The sequence below is a fragment of the Haliotis rufescens genome, unplaced genomic scaffold, assembly GCF_023055435.1.
Source record: "Haliotis rufescens isolate VD_foot unplaced genomic scaffold, xgHalRufe1.0.p SCAF_2, whole genome shotgun sequence".
Taxonomy (NCBI): Eukaryota; Metazoa; Mollusca; class Gastropoda; order Lepetellida; family Haliotidae; genus Haliotis; species Haliotis rufescens.
Genome location: NW_025963890.1, coordinates 47,282,880 through 47,306,781, shown reverse-complemented (window position 1 = coordinate 47,306,781; position 23,902 = coordinate 47,282,880). Strand labels below are relative to the sequence as shown.

Here is a 23,902-nt window from a genome sequence, read left to right as displayed (position 1 = left end):
CAAGAGGAGATAACCCCGACAGTAGCGCTAGCGATTAATGCTTTTAACAGATGTAAAGGTACGAAGATAAGTAGACCTGGTGTGACTAAAATTGCGTGATTTAAACCTACCAACAACGGTCTACCTCTCTGCTCTACTGATTAATATTACCAAGGCAGAGCCTGTTCTGTTCACGACTAAACAGTTGCCATTTAAAGACACAGCTTACCAAAATGGAGGCAGCTGAAAAATAATTACCTTGGATACCTTGTGAAATTGAAGGATTTTCTCTATATTTTTCATCCCCAGAGAGCACCTTTGTGACTCACACTTCCTGCAGACATCCAGGGTTGTGAAGTTTTTTCCCCCTACGGTTCCCGTTTGAGGAGGGTTTACGCCTGGTTTACTAAGGGAAGAAATCAAAGATGGAGGATCTGCGACGAGTAATGAGATTGCACACCATCGCCGAGGAGGGCCACACCTCAAACAACGGGGGGTGAGTTTCATTCACACATTTCAGATCATGCAGATCAGGATAAGTCCAAACATGAACAAATTATCGCTATAAAATTAAACTTCGTTTAGTCGGTTCGATGCTCATGATGTCAATCACTCGATTGTCTGTCCAGACTTGATTACTTACAGACCGCCGTCAATTAGCTGGAGTGCGGTGTTAAACAACAAACGAATTAATTATCAACTATCAGGGAATATGATGCTCATGATGTCAATCACCGAAATGTCTGGTCAAGACTCGAAGTTTATAGACCGCCGTCATGTAGCTGGAATAGTGCTGAGTGAGGTGTTAGGAGGGAAACAAACCCTTAACTCGGGAACATCTGTCACCATGAACTAGAAACGTTATACTTTCTTCAAGACAAGTGAAGTGATTGTATTAGTTCATTGTCAAAAGGCATTCTGTCGCGACCACAATCTAATATCGACTTAAATGTTACATCTGGACAAAGGAGTTAGAGTTGACCAGGGTTTGGTGTCAGTAACTGATGTCAGACATTGGTTTTTGCTATTTTGTTGTTTGTTCGTTCTATTCTATGTTGTGTGCAATGTATTAACACTTCTGTATGTGATTGTTTTCTTGTGAACAAATACAAGGGCTGTCTGCGGACAGAATGAATGTCTTTAAAATGATTTGATCTTTCAGTCAACAATGTGTGTTGTGTCTGGCGCAATTGTACAGCAATGCCCATCTTGTCAGAACGATTACACTATTATCATCCATTCTTCATCCGGTCACCTCCGTGGTCTTGTGGTAGAGCGTCCGCCCGGTGAGCGGAAGGTCCGGGTTCGATCCCCGGCCGCGTCATACCAAAAGACGTTAAAACACGGTACTTGTTGTTACCCTGTCTCTCACTCGGCATTCAGGGCTAAAACAAGGCTCGGAGTCAGTATACTGTGTCTGAGTGGGGTATTCATGTTAAACCGCAGCCTGGTATCTCAGTGGGCTAGCACTATAAACGGCATCAGTCCGTACTGGTACAATCAGCCACACACACACACACGTGCATGCACGTCGCTATATACAGTAAACTACGGTTATAACGAACTCAAAGGACCACTAATTTTAGTTCTTTATAACCGTAGTACGTTATAAGCATATACACAACATAACTACAGCAAATAGTCGGGACCAAAAAAAGAAAGTTCGTTATATCCGTCAGTTCGTTATAAGCGTGTTCGTTATAACCGTAGTTTACTGTATTTCATAGGACCATGACAAAAGCAAAAGCTGTGTGTGTGTAGTCTGTTCTCTTCGTTGTCACTAGAAACCTTGAGTTGTTCACACTACGACAATAGGTGCGGAATACACATAAAGGGGAGCGTCAGTCATGACCTTAATGTTATCGAAAAAATAGAAGAAATGGATATACAGTAAACTACGGTTATAACGAACTCAAAGGGACTACTAATTTTAGTTCGTTATAACCGTAATTCGTTATAAGCATATACACTAAACTACGGTTATAACGAACACGTTTATAACGAACTAACAGATATAACGAACTAACTTTTTAGTCCCGACTATTTGCTATAGTTATACTGTATATATGCTTTTGACGAATTACGGTTATAACGAACTAAAATTAGTAGTCCCTTTGAGTTCGTTATAACCGTAGTTTACTGTATACAGTATAACTACAGCAAATAGTCGGGACTAAAAAGTTAGTTCGTTATATCCATTAGTTCGTTATAAGCGTGTTCGTTATAACCGTAGTTTACTGTGAATGATTTAATAGAAAACAAATATTAAGCTAAACAATACAAAATTGTATCAAAGTTTCCTTGTCACCCAAGAGGACAATAACATGTAGCAACTGTTTATATGAACCTTGCAAATAAGCAAATATTGTATGTATTGTATTTGTGATTAAGAAAAAAGGTTAAAATGGTTTGGTATTCTACGAGTGAGAGTTGTTTTTCGAACAATAAAACACTGCAGGGAGATTAAACCATCGTGCAATAAAACACTGCAGGGAGAATAAACCATGAGGGGCTGGAGTGTTCTCCCTGCAGTGTTTTATTGTACGATAAACAACGACAACGAGACCTCTATTTCCTATATGAGATATCAACATTTTTTTACAGCCTCTTTAAGGATAATGATAAAATGTACAATATTTAAAAAATATTTCCCCGTATTTAAAAAATGTTATGTTATGAACAGGTGGGCATTTCCCGCATATTCTCACAATCCTCACGTCAGTTACCTGCACCTTTCCTCCCAGTACCGATTGTCATATCTCTCCCGCTCTTTCGGATGAATCGTTCGGCCATCGCGTTTATCTGATTTGAAACACACATTGTATCCCACTGAACTGGAACATGGTTTAAAGCATGTGCCTTGTATTGCGTAGAAATAGAATATTGTTTGATGTGTTGATAATGGTTCGAAACACACATTGTATACCAGTGAACTAGAACATGGTTTAAAGCATGTGCCTTGTATTGCGTAGAAATAGAATATTGTTTGATGTGTTGATAATGGTTTGAAACACACATTGTATACCACTGAACTGGAACATGGTTTAAAGCATGTACCTTGTATTGCGTAGAAATAGAATATTGTTTGATGTGAAGAATATGGTTTGAAACATACATTGTCTACCCTTGAACTAGAACATGGTTTAAAGCATGTACCTTGTATTGCGTAGAAAAAGAATATTGTTTGATGTGAAGAATATGGTTTGAAACATACATTGTCTACCCTTGAACTAGAACATGGTTTAAAGCATGTACCTTGTATTGCGTAGAAATAGAATATTGTTTGATGTGTTGATAATGGTTTGAAACACACATTGTATACCCTTGAACTAGAACATGGTTTAAAGCATGTACCTTGTATTGCGTAGAAATAGAACGTTCTTTATGCGGGGATAATGGTTTGAAACACACATTGTATACCCTTGAACTAGAACATGGTTTAAAGCATGTACCTTGTATTGCGTAGAAATAGAATATTGTTTGATGTGTTGATAATGGTTTGAAACACACATTGTATACCCTTGAACTAGAACATGGTTTAAAGCATGTACCTTGTATCGCGTAGAAATAGAATATTGTTTGATGTGTTGATAATGGTTTGAAACACACATTGTATACCAGTGAACTAGAACATGGTTTAAAGCATGTACCTTGTATTGCGTAGAAATAGAATATTGTTTGATGTGTTGATAATGGTTTGAAACACACATTGTATACCCTTGAACTAGAACATGGTTTAAAGCATGTACCTTGTATTGCGTAGAAATAGAATATTGTTTGATGTGAAGAATATGGTTTGAAACACACATTGTATACCCTTGAACTAGAACATGGTTTAAAGCATGTACCTTGTATTGCGTAGAAATAGAATATTGTTTGATGTGAAGAATATGGTTTGAAACACACATTGTATACCAGTGAACTAGAACATGGTTTAAAGCATGTACCTTGTATCGCGTAGAAATAGAATATTGTTTGATGTGTTGATAATGGTTTGAAACACACATTGTATACCCTTGAACTAGAACATGGTTTAAAGCATGTACCTTGTATTGCGTAGAAATAGAATATTGTTTGATGTGAAGAATATGGTTTGAAACACACATTGTCTACCCTTGAACTAGAACATGGTTTAAAGCATGTACCTTGTATTGCGTAGAAATAGAATATTGTTTGATGTGAAGAATATGGTTTGAAACACACATTGTATACCAGTGAACTAGAACATGGTTTAAAGCATGTACCTTGTATCGCGTAGAAATAGAATATTGTTTGATGTGTTGATAATGGTTTGAAACACACATTGTATACCCTTGAACTAGAACATGGTTTAAAGCATGTACCTTGTATTGCGTAGAAATAGAATATTGTTTGATGTGTTGATAATGGTTTGAAACACACATTGTATACCCTTGAACTAGAACATGGTTTAAAGCATGTACCTTGTATCGCGTAGAAATAGAATATTGTTTGATGTGTTGATAATGGTTTGAAACACACATTGTATACCCTTGAACTAGAACATGGTTTAAAGCATGTACCTTGTATTGCGTAGAAATAGAATATTGTTTGATGTGTTGATAATGGTTTGAAACACACATTGTATACCAGTGAACTAGAACATGGTTTAAAGCATGTACCTTGTATTGCGTAGAAATAGAATATTGTTTGATGTGAAGAATATGGTTTGAAACACACATTGTCTACCCTTGAACTAGAACATGGTTTAAAGCATGTACCTTGTATTGCGTAGAAATAGAATATTGTTTGATGTGAAGAATATGGTTTGAAACACACATTGTATACCCTTGAACTAGAACATGGTTTAAAGCATGTACCTTGTATCGCGTAGAAATAGAATATTGTTTGATGTGAAGAATATGGTTTGAAACACACATTGTATACCCTTGAACTAGAACATGGTTTAAAGCATGTACCTTGTATTGCGTAGAAATAGAATATTGTTTGATGTGTTGATAATGGTTTGAAACACACATTGTATACCCTTGAACTAGAACATGGTTTAAAGCATGTACCTTGTATTGCGTAGAAATAGAATATTGTTTGATGTGAAGAATATGGTTTGAAACACACATTGTATACCCTTGAACTAGAACATGGTTTAAAGCATGTACCTTGTATCGCGTAGAAATAGAATTTTGTTTGATGTGTTGATAATGGTTCGAAACACAAATGGTATACCAGTGAACTAGAACATGGTTTAAAGCATGTACCTTGTATTGCGTAGAAATAGAACGTTCTTTATGCGGGGATAATGGTTCGAAACACACATTGTATACCAGTGAACTAGAACATGGTTTAAAGCATGTACCTTGTATCGCGTAGAAATAGAATATTGTTTGATGTGAAGAATATGGTTTGAAACACACATTGTATACCCTTGAACTAGAACATGGTTTAAAGCATGTACCTTGTATTGCGTAGAAATAGAACGTTCTTTATGCGGGGATAATGGTTCGAAACACACATTGTATACCCTTGAATTAGAACATGGTTTAAAGCATGTACCTTGTATCGCGTAGAAAAAGAATATTGTTTGATGTGTTGATAATGGTTCGAAACACACATTGTATACCCTTGAACTAGAACATGGTTTAAAGCATGTACCTTGTATTGCGTAGAAATAGAACGTTCTTTATGCGTGGATAATGGTTCGAAACACACATTGTATACCCTTGAATTAGAACATGGTTTAAAGCATGTACCTTGTATTGCGTAGAAATAGAACGTTCTTTATGCGTGGATAATGGTTCGAAACACAGAACCTTGTTTCATGGAAAGATAATGGTTTGAAACATAAATCCTTGTTTCATGGGAAGATAATGGTTTGAAACATAGAACCTTGTTTCATAGGTAGATAATTATTTGAAACATAGACCCTTGTTTCATCGGAAGATAGTGGATTGAAACATTGAACCTTGTTTCATGGGAAGATAATGGTTTGAAACATAGAACCTTGTTTCATGGGAAGAAAATGGTTTGACACATAAATCCTTGTTCATGGGAAGATAATGGTTTGAACATTGAACCTTGTTTCATGGGAAGATAATGGTTTGACACATAAATCCTTGTTTCCTGGGAAGATAATGATTTGAAACATAGAACCTTGTTTCATGGGAAGATAGTGGATTGAAACGTAGAACATTGTTTCATGGGAAGATAATGGTTTGAAACATAGAACCTTGTTTCATGGGAAGATAATGGTTTGAAACATAGAACATTGTTTCAGTGGAAGATAATGGTTTGAAACATTGAACCTTGTTTCATGGAAAGATAATGGTTCGAAACATAGAACGTTGTTTCAGGGGAAGACAATGGTTTGAAACATAGAACCTTGTTTCAGGGGAAGATAATGGTTTGAAACATAGAACCTTGTTTCGATGGAAGATAATGGTTTGAAACATAGAACCTAGTTTCATGGGAAGATAGTGGTTTGAAACATATAACCTTGTTTCATGGGAAGATAGTGGATTGAAACATTCCAGCTGAGGCAGAACATTATTTCATTTGTTAGGTAATGATTTGAAACATTATTATTTTGTCGTGCAAAACACTTTTTCATGTTAAATATATATGATACACAATATTTGTTTCATCTCTGAAATGTATCAAGTTTTAGTTGTTTTATCCATGCTATATGAACGCTTCATATGTCCCGAAAAATCAATATCAATGTTTATTAATGTAAAATATTAATCCCCATCTCCGAAAGTTAAGAGTGAGTGAGTGAGTGAGTTGGGTTTAACGCCGCTTTTAACAGTATTCCAGTTATATCACGGCGTGTCAGCTTAATGTGGGAGGAAAGCCCGAAGTGATGCAGGTCTTGGACGTTTACCACTTCGGTGAAACCCACGAGCACAGGGACGCAACTCTGCACAGCGAATCGCGGCGCCTTAGACAAATGGGCCACCCATGCCCCCCGAAAGTTAAGAAACAATATAGCTGAAAGCGTATATGCATGATCACACAAGTATTCACAAATAATGGAGATTTATATACAGAATAGTCAACTGTCGTCTTGTTGTTTAACAAACGAACATCTACATACAAAACGTTCAACAGCCCCAGGGGCCGTTCTGCAGCCATTGGTGGTCCGTTCTCAAACCTATAGTGAAACAATCGATGTGCCTATTTATCATTCCTCTATTGATCAGCGTGTGTCTGTAACGTCTCTTTACATCAACACCGTCAACCGATACGTCGACCTGTGTTCGGGGACACCTCCTGGTTGTCTCGCTAATCCCCAGCGTTAAGGACGATTATCCTTGTCATGTCGCTAATCCAATAATCAGGGGATATTTACGTCGCCTCTCCCCACCTCGCTGCCCTGATGAGGGGAGTCACGTGACTGCAGATACCCGGTGTGCCATTTCTAGTGGAATTCTTGACCCCGTCCCTACCCCCGGGAGACTACCCACAGACCCAGTCCGGTCCCCAGCCTGCGACAAGGTGACTCATTTTCAACGTAATGACGACTGACACGAAATCGTGTTGATCAACTTACGGGATTTTACGGGTGCTTTTTTTAAAGGGAGATAACCGCTATCGGATTGACGAATGCATTAATGACGCGAACATTGGCGTATAAACCGGTTATTAATCGCAAAATTTATTCTTTGCAATTAACTGATGTGTGTCAAAATCTAACAAGCATTATTTTTTGGTTTTACTATAGACGATATAAATCTGCCACTCTTTGTGTTTATTTGGTATCCATGGTAACAACAAGTTAAGAGCGCAGCAAAGTTTCTGAAACAAAATATATGACATGATAGATCATTTAGCATCACACGCTTTCTCGGCTATCCTCTTTTCCCCTATCACCCAGAACTGGTTCAAGCAATATCGATCTGCACAATCAATCTATACCATTACGAGGATAGATTTAGACGGGAACCGTGACGTCACTGTGGCCAAATATGGAATATTACCGGATATTGCGGGCCGTAAGTCTTGCAGAAATCTGGTGTGACATATAAACATTCTATTTTGGTGCTCCTTGGTTCTATAATGGGCGTCTTGTCGTCTTTTCGATGTTGTCAATCTTGCCGCGTTGGTACTGCCGCCAATTGGGCAAAGGGACGTTTAGGATTAGAGCTCAAACATGGGCTGTTAAAGAGGAATTCGCTTTAATTTTTTAACTGTACAATGTATCTATAGACTTCTTGGTCAGTATTATGTATCTATAGACTTCTTGGGCAGTATTATGTATCTACAGACGTCTTGGTCAGTATTATGCATCTATGGACGTCTTGGCCAGTATTATGTATCTATAGACGTCTTGGTCAGTATTATGCATCTATGGACGTCTTGGCCAGTATTATGTATCTATAGACTTCTTGGCCAGTATTATGTATCTACAGACGTATTGGCCAGTATTATGTATCTATAGACGTCTTGGTCAGTATTATGCATCTATAGACGTCTTGGTCAGTATCATGCATCTATAGACTTCTTGGCCAGTATTCTGTATCTATAGACTTCTTGGTGAGTATTATGTATCTATAGACTTCTTGGCCAGTATTATGTATCTACAGACGTATTGGCCAGTATTATGTATCTATAGACGTCTTGGTCAGAATTATATATCTATAGATTTCTTTGCCGGTATTTTGTATCTATAGACAACTTGGCAAGAATTATGTATCTATAGACTTCTTGGCCAGTATTTTGTATCTATAGACTTCTTGGCTAGTATTATGTATCTATAGACTTCTTGGCCAGTATTATGTATCTATATACTTCTTGGCCAGTATTATGTATCTATATACTTCTTGGCCATTATTATGTATCTATAGACTTCTTGGACAGTATTATGTATCTATAGACTTCTTGGCCAGTATTATGTATCTATATACTTCTTGGCCAGTATTATGTATCTATTCTTCTTGGTCAGTATTATGTATCTATAGACTTCTTGGACAGTATTATGTATCTATAGACAACTTGGCAAGTATTATGTATCTATAGACTTCTTGGCTAGTATTATGTATCTATAGACTTCTTGGCCGGTATTATGTATCTATATACTTCTTGGCCAGTATTATGTATCTATATACTTCTTGGCCAGTATTATGTATCTATAGACTTCTTGGACAGTATTATGTATCTATAGACTTCTTGGACAGTATTATGTATCTATATACTTCTTGGCCAGTATTATGTATCTATTCTTCTTGGTCAGTATTATGTATCTATAGACTTCTTGGACAGTATTATGTATCTACAGATGTCTTGGCCAGTATTATATATCTATATACTTCTTGGCCAGTATTATGTATCTATTCTTCTTGGTCAGTATTATGTATCTATAGATTTCTTGGACAGTATTACGTATCTACAGATGTCTTGGCCAGTATTATATATCTATATACTTCTTGGCCAGTATTATGTATCTATTCTTCTTGGTCAGTATTATGTATCTATAGACTTCTTGGACAGTATTACGTATCTACAGATGTCTTGGCCAGTATTATATATCTATATACTTCTTGGCCAGTATTATGTATCTATTCTTCTTGGTCAGTATTATGTATCTATAGACTTCTTGGACAGTATTATGTATCTACAGATGTCTTGGCCAGTATTATGTATCTATATACTTCTTGGCCAGTATTATGTATCTATTCTTCTTGGTCAGTATTATGTATCTATAGATTTCTTGGCCAGTATTTTTGTATCTATAGACTTCTTGGACAGTATTATGTATCTACAGATGTCTTGGCCAGTATTATATATCTATGGACGTCTTGACCAGTATTATGTATATATAGACGTCTTGTCCAGTATTATGTATTATTGGCGTCTTGGCCAGTATTTTGTATCTATACACGTCTATGCCGGTATTATGTAGCTATAGACGTCTTGGTCAGTATTAAGTATCAACAGACTTCTTGACCAGTATTTTGTATCTATAGACGTCTTGGCCAGTATTAGGTTTCTATAGACTTCTTGGCCAGTATTATGTTTCTTATAGACTTCTTTGACAGTATTATGTATCTTACAGAGACTCCCTAGCCAGCATTATTTTTCTTATAGACTCCCTGACCAGCATTATGTAGAAAAGCGTGGTAGACCAATGACGACAATTTGTATTGTGTTCAGTCTACATTTGGTGCTTTGTACAAAGCTTTAAAATGGCGAGGACTATCACAATACCTTGGTACATACGAAATGAACTCTGGTAGAAGCGGTTTTATCGATTATAGGTGAGAAGTAATGAGAGCTGAGGAATAATTAGGCCTCTTCTTTGCAGACTTAGATAACGTTTGCCATTCAGTCGTCATAACCGCCAAACAATGGCACAAAACTGGTTCTATTGTGCGCTTGCGGCCAAACAAGTTCGTTAATCAAAGAACGATAATGATTCATGTCGAAAATTTTAATGTTCATTAAATACTCTACTCTTTAGACAGTGATTAATAATGCATAACATATGCATTTATATTTCAAGGTCATTGTTGATCGTCCAGACCTCGAATTATTTTTTTTTATTGGAGGCGAAAAAGAAGAGATATGAATTTTCTTCGCACTACATGTTAAAAGTTAAAACACGGACGTAAACGATATATAATTCGAAAAAAACGCTCTTCGGCTTCTTTTAGAAAAGAAAAATGATCCACACTTAAGAAACATTTTTTTAATATTCCTGAGGCGATGAAGTTGATGTATATGCAAAATCTATGTGGAGCTTGTGTACAAAATCTGCTGTTGTGTAGAGACTGGGTAACAATAGCTCCACAGAGCCCGGTACCAAGTTACCATCTTCCGGGGCGACAGAACAGAGAGTCCAAGGCACAATAGCGCCACGGTACCCGCGGTATCCGTCTTCAGGGGCGACAGAAGAGAAACCGGGGCACCATAGCGCCACAAGGTATGTAGCGCCACACAGCACCCGTTACCAACTGACTATTTTCAGGGGCGACCAGACAGAGAGTCCAAGGCACAATAGCGCCACAGCACCCGTTACCAACTGACCATTTTCAGGGGCGACCAGACAAAGAGTCCAAGGCACAAAAGCGCCACAGTACCCGTTACCAACTGACCATTTTCGGGGGCGACCAGACAAAGAGTCCAAGGCACAAAAGCGCCACAGTACCCGTTACCAACTGACCATTTTCAGGGGCGACCAGACAGAGAGTCCAAGGCACAATAGCGCCACAGCACCCGTTACCAACTGACCATTTTCAGGGTATCCGTCTTCAGGGGCGACAGAAGAGAAACCGGGGCACCATAGCGCCACAAGGTGTGTAGCGCCACACAGTACCCATTACCAACTGACTTTTTTTCAGGGGCGACCGAACAGAGAGTCCAAGGCACAATAGCGCCACAGCACCAACTGACCATTTTCAGGGGCGACCGAACAGACAGTCCAAGGCACAATAGCGCCACAGCACCAACTGACCATTTTCAGGGGCGACCAGACAGAGAGTCCAAGGCACAATAGCGCCACAGTACCCGGTACCAACTAACCATTTTCGGGGGCGACCAGACAGAGAGTCCAAGGCACAATAGCGCCACAGTACCCGTTACCAACTGACCATTTTCAGGGGCGACCAGACAAAGAGTCCAAGGCACAATAGCGCCACAGCACCCGGTACCCACTAACCATTTTCAGGGGCACAATACCTCCACAGTTCTTGGAACCCGGTACCTCAGGGGCGAATAAAGCGGGCGGATCAGCTGGTCACAAGGAATTCTGTGGAGGATACCAGAAGGAAGACCAACTCTTGTGATTGTGTCACCGTACCCAGACGCCGTGGAATTCACCTCATCGACCATTGGTGTGTCTGGTCAAGGATTGATAGTTGACACTCTGCCATGATAAAGCTATATAGCGCTGCTGTGAAGGGGTACACGCACATTCATTCACTCACTTGAAAGTACCATGTTATATGATTTTAAATGAGTGTTCATGTCATACTATGTTTACGACAAGAGCTTCCAAAGAAGAGTGAAGAAGATGTCTATATACAGAGACGAATGAATTTTAGTGCTTACCTATATGTGAGCCGTTGTACAAAGCGATCTTAGTGCTAAGGTGATCGTAACTAACGTACCGGAACATAGATTTACGACAGTCGTAGCGCTAAGGTTACTTTGTACAACGCCACCAAGTACAGCAAGTCGCAACAGCAGCGGAACCACAATTTGTCGAATGAATTTGTCGAATTCAGCTATGACGTCGTTTCCAGTGTGACGTCATTCCGACCTTACGTCACAATAAGATTCGAATAACGTCAACAATGCCGTTCGGATGACGGAAACAATACACTGTTGTCTCATGACGTGATATGACCCTAGGGCACATATTGAGAATCTCACCCTCGTGTCTTTTGTTATCAAATATATCAACACAAGTTGATAAAGCCTCGGGTTTTTTTTCCACTTTTATCAACGAGTGTTGATATATTTCATATCAAAAGTCACGAGGATGAGATTTTATTAATCATCCAACATCATTCTTCCAACTTTTTTCAGTTTGTAGACAGTAATAAGGTGTGTGTGTGTGTGCGTGCGTGCGTGCGTGCGTGCGTGCGTGCGTGTGTGTGCGCGCACGTCCGGACTGATGCCAATGCTACACAGTTTAACAAGAATATCCCACTCTGAATACGACACCATACTGACTCCAAACCGACCACTCATTGTTTTAGCCCCTTAATGCCAAGCGCCAGACCATCTTTTAACATCTTTTGGTATGACGCGGCCGGGGATCAAACCCCGGACCTTCCCCTCTCCGGGCGGACGCTCTACCACGGGGCGGTTGGGATATGACGACAGTGGTAAGCACACACGATAAACCACAGTGTCGCAGTTTGTACCGTTGAACACTGTGATTCCAACCAATGGTCGTTAGAACTGGTCGACCGTGATTAAAGACGTCATTCAACACCACATCAATGCCAACAATATTGCACAGTGACCGTCATCCACCTCATTAACTGTGTTTTGACTTCATGTAACGCGGCAAAAGCACGCGCGACTTGGACGCACCCAGACCGTTGGCCCGGTTCAGTGGGTCGGTCGTTCCATTGTCATGGACAATACCCGTGGAAGAGCGAGTGTTATGGCCTGGTCGCGGGTGACTGGGTGGGCGATGAGTCATGCAGGGTACATCACAGCTTATCCTACCCGAGATCAAGTAGGACTACGGCTACTCTCGAGGGGCAAACAGTCGCTGTCAAACAAACACGGCTGTAAACTGGCAGTAACCATAGAACGTTTTATAAGATGGCATGAAGGAGTGAAGACAAAGAATTCTGGAAACGTTGAATCAAAATATATTGCATATAAAACTCACCGGTATGTAACGTACTGGCAGTCAGACGGACTCTGTGTCTTGTTTGCCTGTTTACTTTGTCGCTAAATAGCTGAAAAAATGCCGATGCGACGTTAAATTTTAACTCACTCATTCTTTAGGGGTGTTTTGTAGGTAGCATGGCGTGTAAAGAGGTTCTAGTGGTAGTAAGGTGGTTCTAATGGTGGTATGGTGGTTCTAGTTGTGTATGGTGGTTCTTGTTGTGTATGGTGGTTCTAGTTGTGTATGGTGGTTGAAAAGGTGGTATGATGGTTCTAGTTGTGTATGGTGGTTGTAGTGGTGGTATGGTGGTTCTAGTTGTGTATGGTGGTTCTAATGGGGGTATGGTGGTTCTAGTTGTGTATGGTGGTTGTAGTGGTGGTTCTAGTTGTGTATGGTGGTTCTAGTTGTGTATGGTGGTTCTAATAGTGGTATGGTGGTTCTAGTTGTGTATGGTGGTTGTAGTGGTGGTATGGCGGTTCTAATGGTGGTTGTGGTGGTATGGTGGTTGTAGTGGTGGTATGGCGGTTCTAATGGTGGTTGTGGTGGTATGGTGGTTGTAGTGGTGGTATGGCGGTTCTAATGGTGGTTGTGGTGGTATGGTGGTTGAAAAGGTGGTATGATGGTTCTAGTTGTGTATGGTGGTTGTAGTGGTGGTATGGTGGTTCTAGTTGTGTATGGTGGTTCTAATGGGGGTATGGTGGTTCTAGTTGTGTATGGTGGTTGTAGTGGTGGTTCTAGTTGTGTATGGTGGTTCTAGTTGTGTATGGTGGTTCTAATAGTGGTATGGTGGTTCTAGTTGTGTATGGTGGTTGTAGTGGTTGCGTTATGGTTCTAGTGGTGGTATGGCGGTTATAAAGGTGGTTGTGGTGGTATGGTGGTTGTAGTGTGGCATGGCGGTTCTAATGGTGGTATGATGGTTGTGGTGGTTGTAGGGGTGGCATTATGGTTCTAGTGGTAGTATGGAGGTTCTAGTGGTTGTGTGGTGGTTCTAGAGATGATGTGGGCCACATCGCAGCGCAGCGCCGAGTAGTTTAATGAACCACTTCAACGATTAGACACTGGGGTCCGAGTGGTCTAACATACTTAAACCATGTCCAACATTTAAGGTACCTAAAATGTTTAAAATACATTGTTTTGTTAAAGGTATTTTGAAAGCTATTCAGGAACTCTATGCTCAACTGTGAGAACACTGTGTGAGTCGGCCTGCGTGAAGCACGTGAAATGTGTTCCCCTAGCCTTTCGCACGTGCACCTTGCACTTTCCCGATTTGGGTTATAAAATGCATGTCCCGGGGCAAGTATACCACTCATTTTGGACCAAATTGAGCACATTTATCAATCACCTTAATTTTACTTGCCCATGTTGATAGGCCTATTATGAGCAAATAAAGTCCTGATCAAGATAATAGTAATTTCTTTTCTGTCAGTTCGTTTCGTTGAACGAAAAGCTACAAAATCACAAGTACTGAACAAATACTAGAATGCACAGAGTAGCATATTGTATAAACATTGCATAAAACACTTTTCGCAGTTCATAAACGAATAGGCAATTAATACTGATGTAAATAAATATTCAGTTGTTAATTTCATACCCTTTCTCTCATGTCGCCGTTGCAGAAGACTACATTCGTTAGCCTCCAGTGCAGACAACGTTTTTCATGAAATTGTTCTATCATCAAGATGAATTATAGGGGGAAAAAAAGAAGTTCCGTCATTGCCAAGTGGTGTTTAACTAACAATTCAGTTAGTAAGACCACGGTCAAAGACATTCGTCACCACTCGCACCTTTTCGTCACCTGCAAGAAGACAATTGTTTTAGGTATGCCCGTTTGCGCTAAGACGGAACCCGGTCGCAAAAATGGCCACGAGAGGGGCACGAGTCGCTATTCGGCTTTTCCCGGAATAACACGAGTTGGTCACGAATGGAATGGGTCAAAGACAAAGAAGCCATGGTTTAAATGGTAGTTCTAGTGGAGGTTCTCTTGGTGATATGGTGGTTCCAGTGGTGATGTGGTGGATCTAGTGATAGTACAGTTGTTTTTTACGGAAATAGTTGTGGTATGTTCTAAGACAGATGACCTGTTACGAAATCCCAGTCGTGGCAAATCACCAGGTCACTGGACAACATCACATATCCGCCTGTGATGGGAACCATTGATGCGTGTCTATTGACCAGCGTATGCCCATGTGCTACAGACGACTGGGCAGTGGCGGTTGCAAGTCAGTCCTTTGGTTTAATTCTAGACTTACGGATGTCCATTAAAATATATTTGGTTACCGGAAAAGAAAAAGAATGAATTATTTTACAAGTGATCGCTTGTGAGTGAGTGAGTATGGTTTTACGCCGATTTTAGCAATATTCCAGCTATATCACGGCGGGGGACACCAGAAATGGGCTTCACACATTGTACCCATGTCGGGAATCGAACCCGGGTCTTCGGCGTGACGAGCGAACGCTTTAACCACTAGGCTACCCGACCGCCCCTGATCGCTTGTGTGATCGGTAGTTGTCCAATAACTGAACTGCAAAATATATTACATATTGATGGTCGACGAATCCGAAAACCAGGTAAATAAGCCTAGCTAACGGTATGAGACTTTCCAGCTTCATAGGGACGGGTTATATAGCACAGAGGTTAGTGCGTTTGCTTGACACGCTGATTAACCGGTTAATCTTGATTAACCGATTAACCGGGGAATATCTTTCTCAGTGGCTGTTGACACCCTATTACCGCAATGAAGGTGGCGAAAGCCTCATCCATCATCTGTGTATGTGCATCCTCTAACAGCTCGTTAAAGCAACCAAATGGACACGTTAAAGTATATACATCAGAATCAAGATTACTAAAAATCGTTGTTTTGTGTTTTATAGGAGTAAATTATTGTTAAGTCAATGGAGTGTAGAGAGCTGTATGGCTGCCGCGACCACACCAAGCAGAGTGTTGTGATGTCATCTCCTCTGTTCCTGACACCAAAGAGCTGCTTGTCTTCAGATCGATCAGTGAATTATCATCACATCCGATTTCATCCACACGGCCTCCTAATAGTTGTCGTCACGACATATATGCCCAAGGTTCTCAATGCTTCATTATCACATCTTTCCTTCTTCACCGTAGTCGTGACGCCCTGGAGCCGTGACGAGGATTTTCACTATCTGATCGCACTGACAGATGTACCCGTAATGATAGTACTGACAGAAGTACCCGTAATGATAGTACTGACAGATGTACCCGTAATGATAGTACTGACAGATGTACCCGTAATGATCGCACTGATAATGACCCGTGATGATCGCACTGACAGATGTACCCGTAATTATAGTACTGACAGATATTCCCGTAATGATCGTACTGACAGATGTACCCGTAATGATAGTACTGACAGATGTACCCGTAATGATCGCACTGACAGATGTACCCGTAATGACGTACTGACAAATGTACCCATAATGATCGCACTTACAGATGTACCCGCAATGATCGTACTGACACATGTACCCGTAATGATCGCACTGATAATGTACCCGTGATGATCGCACTGACAGATATACCCGTAATTATAGTACTGACAGATATACCCGTAATGATAGTACTGACAGATGTACCCGTAATGATCGCACTGACAGATGTACCCGTAATGATCGTACTGAGAGATGTACCCGCAATGATCGCGCTGACAGATGTACCCGAAATGATCGTAGTGACAGATGTACCCGTAATGATCGTACTGACAGATGTACCCGTAATGATCGTACTGACAGATGCACCCGTAATGATCGCGCTGATAATGCACCCATAATGATCGTAGTGACAGATGTACCCGTAACATATTATCCCGGTGTATATGCAGTCATACACTATCCCGGTGAATATGCAGTCATACACTATCCCGGTGTATATGCAGTCATACACTATCCCGGTGCATATGCAGTCGTACACTATCCCGGTGTATATGCAGTCGTACACTAATCCGGTGTATATGCAGTCATACACTATCCCGGTGCATATGCAGTCGTACACTATCCCGGTGTAAATGCAGTCGTACACTATCCCGGTGTATATGCAGTCGTACACTATCCCGGTGTATATGCAGTCATACACTATCCCGGTGTATATGCAGTCACATATTATCCCGGTGTAGTAGAAGGCGATCTTGAAACACAAAAAGCAATATATAAGCTTCTTGGTTAGTTGAAGCGTTTACTCCGAAAATAGGAATCACTGTCAAAACATTCGTCCATGCAGTCAGACATGGCGTAGTCTAAATACGGGCTGACAGACAGTAAAATATTCATATCGCATTGAAAAACAATTTTAGACGTCGTAAACAGTTAATATTTTCCGTGAAACAAAATGACAATTAACTGTACCTTGTATCAAAATATATCCCGGATGTATTTTACCGAAAGTTTAACAAAACATGTTGAACTCAATGTCTGACAAGGTTATGCGTATCCCATAGTCCTATTGTCTGGTACAGTACATTGTGTAGCTATCACTGATGCGACATACAATATGAAATATATCACACAAATGTGTTTATTTTATCTGCTCCTATGTATCTAAGCACGTTTCTATTTATATGATTTTTTTTAATGAGCTTGGAGATACCGCCGTGCCCATACACTCGTCATTTGCAGTTTGACCGGGGTAGAATAGGTCTTCAGCAACCCATGCTTGCCGTGAGACCCGTGAAGATCCAGGGTAGCATAGGTCTTCAGCAACCCATGCTTGCCGTTAAAGGAGACTATGCTTGTCATAAGGGGCGACTAACGGGATCGGGTGGTCAGGCTCGCTGACTTGGTTGATGCATGTCATCATATCCCAATTGCGGGGATCGATGCTCATGATGTCAATCACTGTATTGTCTAGTCCAGACTCGGTTATTTACAGACCGCCGTCATATAGCTGGAATATTGCTGAGTGTGCGGCGTAAAACAACAAACCAACCAACCGTTGTTTGTGCCGTGTCACTAAGTGTACGTTGTACAAATTAGGTCAAAGGTATGATTTTTCGGTAGATACTGCTAATACAACGATGTCGTCCATGCACACGGATGTCGGTCAACGCATCAGCGTTCCCAATCAGCTGACCGCCATCTCGTATTGCTTATGTGCGTCAGTACTAGAAGCGTATCTCCACGTGTTCGGTGTATATAGTTAAGGTTGTATTTGTCTGTGCTTTTGTTTGTACGTCATTCTGTAAGTCCGTAATGCCAGGGTAGATCCCGCCTAAGTCCGCCCACCTGCACCTGGACCATACCGATAAACTTACTGATATACACCTCGGATATATAACGGGTAATTTAGTACCGTTATAGCCCCACGACATATATACAATGCTTTCTTATCGCGAGGTAGGTATATATACATACGACGTTATCGATCGAATTCCAATAACCAATCGATCAAAAGTGAACGCGGGACTCCAGGCCGACCAACTGCCTGCGTCACACGTTTCTAGACTGGTGCCAGGCTTTGTTTCTTTTTTAACTCCCGAGCTCCATGTCGTTCTTTTGGCCTTCCGTTTGCATGGAAACCCGGGAAAGATCTTTTATAACCTTTTTAACACAGTATTTGATTATGTGTTTGGGGTTACCGCTAGATTGTGGTATCGATTTATGGTTATGCGGGACATTTATTACAATTTATAATGATAAAATAGGTGTTGATCCGCTCTAATAGCGGTGTGACAGGCGATGCTGGGCCGCCAGCAGGATTCGGCACGAGCTCCACACACAGGCCCTGGGGACCATGTATTCGAATATGCCGTTATAAAAAACAGAAATGAATGCATTGTTAGAAGAACTATTTATATAGATATAGTTTTCGACAGATTTAAAAAACAAAGACATTCCAACGCTGTAAGAAATTGATTTAACAAACATGCGTCTGATTCCTTCACAATACGTTTCTGATTAGATCTTCGCTGTATAAGTGCAATAATCTTGGACACGACGTAAAACCCCATTTCACCTAACCTCACTGATTAGATCTCATGGCGAATTTATTTTGTCGTATTTACACAGATTTCACATATTTATTCCCGATAGGAGTGTTATTATTGTATTTCATGATTCAAGATGCCATATTGATCAGGTAGGGAATTAAAAACAAAACAAGGCAACTTCAAAGAATATATCTGAGGACGATCTGTGTTTAGATATTTACTTAATACTGTTTTAATTGTAAAAGCGTGGGTGTCTATTTCTCGGTCCAGTTTCAATACTTGATTATGAGATGCAGGTGAGTGATTGTTGTTTAACGCTACCTTCAGACCGCAGCATCCCAGCTTTCATCAAGGCGGCTGTAACCCACTGGTATGGGCCCAATCTCATTAAAATCAGATCTTAGTTCTCGCTAACCGCTAAACAAAGATCTGATGACATCCCATTACGGGTCACCTCAGAACAACCTTTCGCGAACTTTGACCGACCAATGGAATGACTGACAAGAAGTCGACATTAACCAATCAGAAGGCAGCTTTCTCGTGCTTTACGGCACTAATTTGAAATTGGCGACTACGCTTCGAAACATATTTTGACAAATTCTCGATTAAAAATTTGAAACCTGAACAAAAGAACAATCTGAAATGGCTAATAGATGGTCTAGATTGTATGGATTCAGTCGTTAACCTAATCCCGCAACTATCGTTCGGAATACCCCGTGTTAAAGTTTACGAGGATGCATGATTAGAAATCACATTCCGGCTGTCACTTTCCTGATCTGGTAAGCGACGCTCTGATTGGTCGGATGAAAGGTCGTTCTGACGTGACCCGTAATGGGATGTCCTCAGATCTTTGTTTAGCGGTAGCGAGAACTCAGATCTGATTTTAATTAGATAGGTATGGACCAGAATTAAACAACTATCACCATCCGAATCTCACATCAGTAGACCCTTAGGGTACTGAAGACCACCCCAGGGGTGTAATCTAGGTACAATGGTAGGCGTTCTGTTGTAGGACTGCTTGTTGCTTGTTTGTCTGTTGTTTAACGCCGCACTCAGCAGTATTACAGCTATATGACGGCAGTTTGTAATTAATCGAGTCTGGACCAGACAAGCCGGTGATTGACATCATGAACATCGATCCACGCAATTGGGATCGATGACATTATCAACCAAGTCAGCAAGGCTGATCACCCGATCCCGTTAGTCGCCTCTTACGACAAGCATGGGTTGCTGAAGACTAATTCTAACCGGGATGAACAACTATCTCCATCCGGGCCACACATGGTAGCCATCCGATTCTCACATCAGTAGACCCTTAGGGTACTGGGCCCTGTTCAACAAAGCGATCTTAACGGTAAGATGATCGTTACTCCCATACTTTAACATAGGCTTACGACAGTCGTAGCGCTAAGATCGCTTTGTGGAACGGGGCCTGGAGACCTCCACAGAGGTAATCTAGGTACAATGGTATTTGTAGGACTGGCTATCCGATCCATTTAAGTCGCTGTGTTGTACTCACCAGGTGCAGGGATGCGCGCAAGAATACCCATGTGTATTGATACATGTTGGCAGGAAGTGAGAGGACCTAACCTCAGGCTGAATATAGTGCCCGTTCTATAAGAGGTGAACGTGCATATGTTGTCAGAAACTATATGTGCAAGATGTTATTGACAAGTTTCAAATACCGTACCGCCTTGTGTTGACAGCGACTATGTATATGTTACACCCAATCTGTGCAACTGTCCATTGAATACACTGTTCAGGCCGTTTGTCCAATAACTCGGTGTAAAATAACTCGGTGAATAGACCCTTCTACGTTGTAGTTCTCATACACTCCATATTGAAGTGGGTAGATATCACAACGTCCCAGGAGACCAAAGACTTTGTAACCTCTGTAACATTGGTCTTATCGAAAACGAATATCATGTTCTTGTATTTTGTTAAACATACAACAATCTTAGACATAAATATATTCCGGGAAAATAGTATGTCCTACATTACATACATTTAAAATATTGTTGTCATCATGCCATGCTGAAACTATGAAAAAACTCTCATTATATATATGCCATGAATATTAGAAGCTCGTTAATGTCCTTTGTGGACCTGACTATCTAAATATACAATGGGCCGATAGCCTACAGTGCGATAGAATAAAGAAACATCAGATCCTTATAAGATAACTTTGTCCTTTTGACTTCTGTGAATACGATTTTAAAACTCATACGCGTCACTGTCCATCGCATGCATTGGGCAAGCTGTATTGCAATGGTCAGTTGCACAGATTGGGTGTAACATATACATACAGATGTTTGGTCATTACAAGAATTATACAAGGAATTTATTTATAGTCTTTGCCTTGTCTTGATTCACAAATCAAACATGAAATTAAGGTATGTAACATCAACAGCACAACATACGTTTTGAAAGCATATATAAAAGAAATATGAATAATAATACGGGAAATGTTTTATCATATTTTATAGAGCGCAGAATACCAAACGTTCGTTGGGTGCTATTCCAAAGCGGGGATCCTTACGACCGTGCTGTAGTCTTGTCAGTAGTTGCATGCGTCACTAGTGGTGTGTACGGCTTTCACCAGCTGAGTGGGCTTTTAAACCACGGAACCGAAGGTCGAGGGGTTTACACGAACTTTTTCAGCTCGTAAAATTCCGTACAACCCGCTATTGACACTTGTAACCACCGACAGCACTGTGGTAAGGACCTAAGCTTTGGAATCAATACCAGTTTGCATGTGACTTATTTTCCATGATTTGTTTCCAATGGTTTTACACATATCTTGTGATCGCCATTGGTATTTCAGTACGGTAACTCAATAAATCAATCAAGAGTATCAATTATGACGTGGCAAGTAAATGACGTCTTGTCAAACATTATGACGTCGTGATATCAATATAATTATATAAGATAGCTACGCGACAAACCGCAAAGAACAATGAAGAGCGAAGTGTGGTTTATTTCACGATAAACCATTGTTCTATCATAACGTCATTTCTGGAGATTGGAACATGCGCTCGCAACTTGATGACGTCGTATTTTGGACGACGTTATTTTTTAGAGAGAGTTGTCTTGTGAGTTGTTCCTCATAGATGTAGCTGGGCAACGCAGATAAACGCGATGGTCGAACGATCGCATCCGAAAGCGGGAGAGACATGACAATCGTCATTGGGAGAAAGGTACAGGTAATCGACATGAGGATTGTGAGAATATGCGGGAAATACCACCTATGCACAAAATGGACATGTCCGACATTGCCGAGTGCGAATTCTATTGAGGTATTATTTTAATACGGGTAAATATTTTTAAAGCGTGTACTTACATCCTTAAAGATGCTGTACATAATGTTGATATCTCATTTAAGAAATAAACGACTCGTGGTCGTTGTTTGTCGTACAATAAAACACTGCAGGGAGAATAAACCACTCGGGAGTGCGGTCCTCATGATTTATTCTCCCTCCAGAGTTTTCTTTTACGATAAACAACTCCAACTCGTCGTTTATTTCTTATTTACAAGATACGCCACAGAGAAATAGCTAGTTTCTTTAACGAGTAATGGTAATAGGCCAATGAGTTACACGTGTTACTTACGGGGTGTTCGCGCTTGTACGAGCTGAATGGACTCGCACACCACGAGACCTAGGTCCAGGGATACACACGTATGTTCAGCTCGTAAAGTCCCGTACACCCAGCAGTCTTATAACGTGGTCACGAGTTACAAAACTTACTTTCCGTGAAATATTTCTATGTGAAAATGAAATCTATTTTGCGACACATTATTTTAAGAATATATTTTTTTATGGTAATTCAAAGTGCGTGGGGAGTCAGTTATGACGTAACAAGCAATTGACCTCACATGAACATTATGACGTCATGATATCTGTACAGGCTGCACATGCGACTTGTAAGGGTCTATACTACCAATTATAGCTAAAATTGATAGAATTATCATTAAACCGCCCGCACGTTATCAGAAATGAGCGGGCAACTGTAACTTTATAACGCCCTCGTATTGCTTGACGACGGGCCATTATCACGTCCGTTGTTAGCTGACGTCCTTCGTCGGGCAGTTAATGGAAGACCTCGCGCTTCTGCAAATGATAATGCCTTGAAAAATAACGTTACCCTGATAATAAAGTTAGAAATAAATTAATAAATGTCGTATCTACACTAAACGTCATCCGGCACTTTTGACGTTATTCGAATCTTATTGTCACTTGAGGTCGGAATGACGTCACACTAGAAACGATTGTGGTTCTCTAAGACGGCGGATTTGATCTGAGCATTTTTCTAAAGCGGAGCTCCAAAGTATGAAGAAATAATGGATAATAAGAAATTATTCCACTCACATGTGTGTCGTACTGATTTTACGAAACGCGTGTAAGAATTTATGTATTACTCTCGCTCAGGCTCGGAAAACACAAGATCTGATACTCGTTTCGTAAAATCAGTATAATACGCGCAAAAATCTCTATTTATTACCCACGTGGTACTGAGTGAACAGGTAGCATAACAAACTGTTATGAAACACGTCTGTCATAACATGAGACCCGTGAAGATCCGGGGTAAAATAGGTCTTCAGCAACCCATGCTTGCCGTAAAAGGCGACTATGATTGTCGTAAGAGGCGACTAACG

At 40.5% G+C, this 23,902-nt stretch overlaps 1 protein-coding gene across 1 annotated transcript in view; it reads left to right on the top strand.

The window, feature by feature from the left end:
• Window positions 1-297: 297 nt before the first annotated feature.
• LOC124142211 (zinc finger protein GLIS3-like) overlaps window positions 298-23,902 on the top strand; it is a 112,693-nt gene continuing 89,088 nt past the window's right edge. Inside the window, exon 1 of the mRNA XM_046510540.2 lies at window positions 298-475. Coding sequence (XP_046366496.1) covers window positions 405-475 — 71 coding nt within the window. The 5' untranslated portion in view covers window positions 298-404. The remainder of the gene's footprint in view (window positions 476-23,902) is intronic.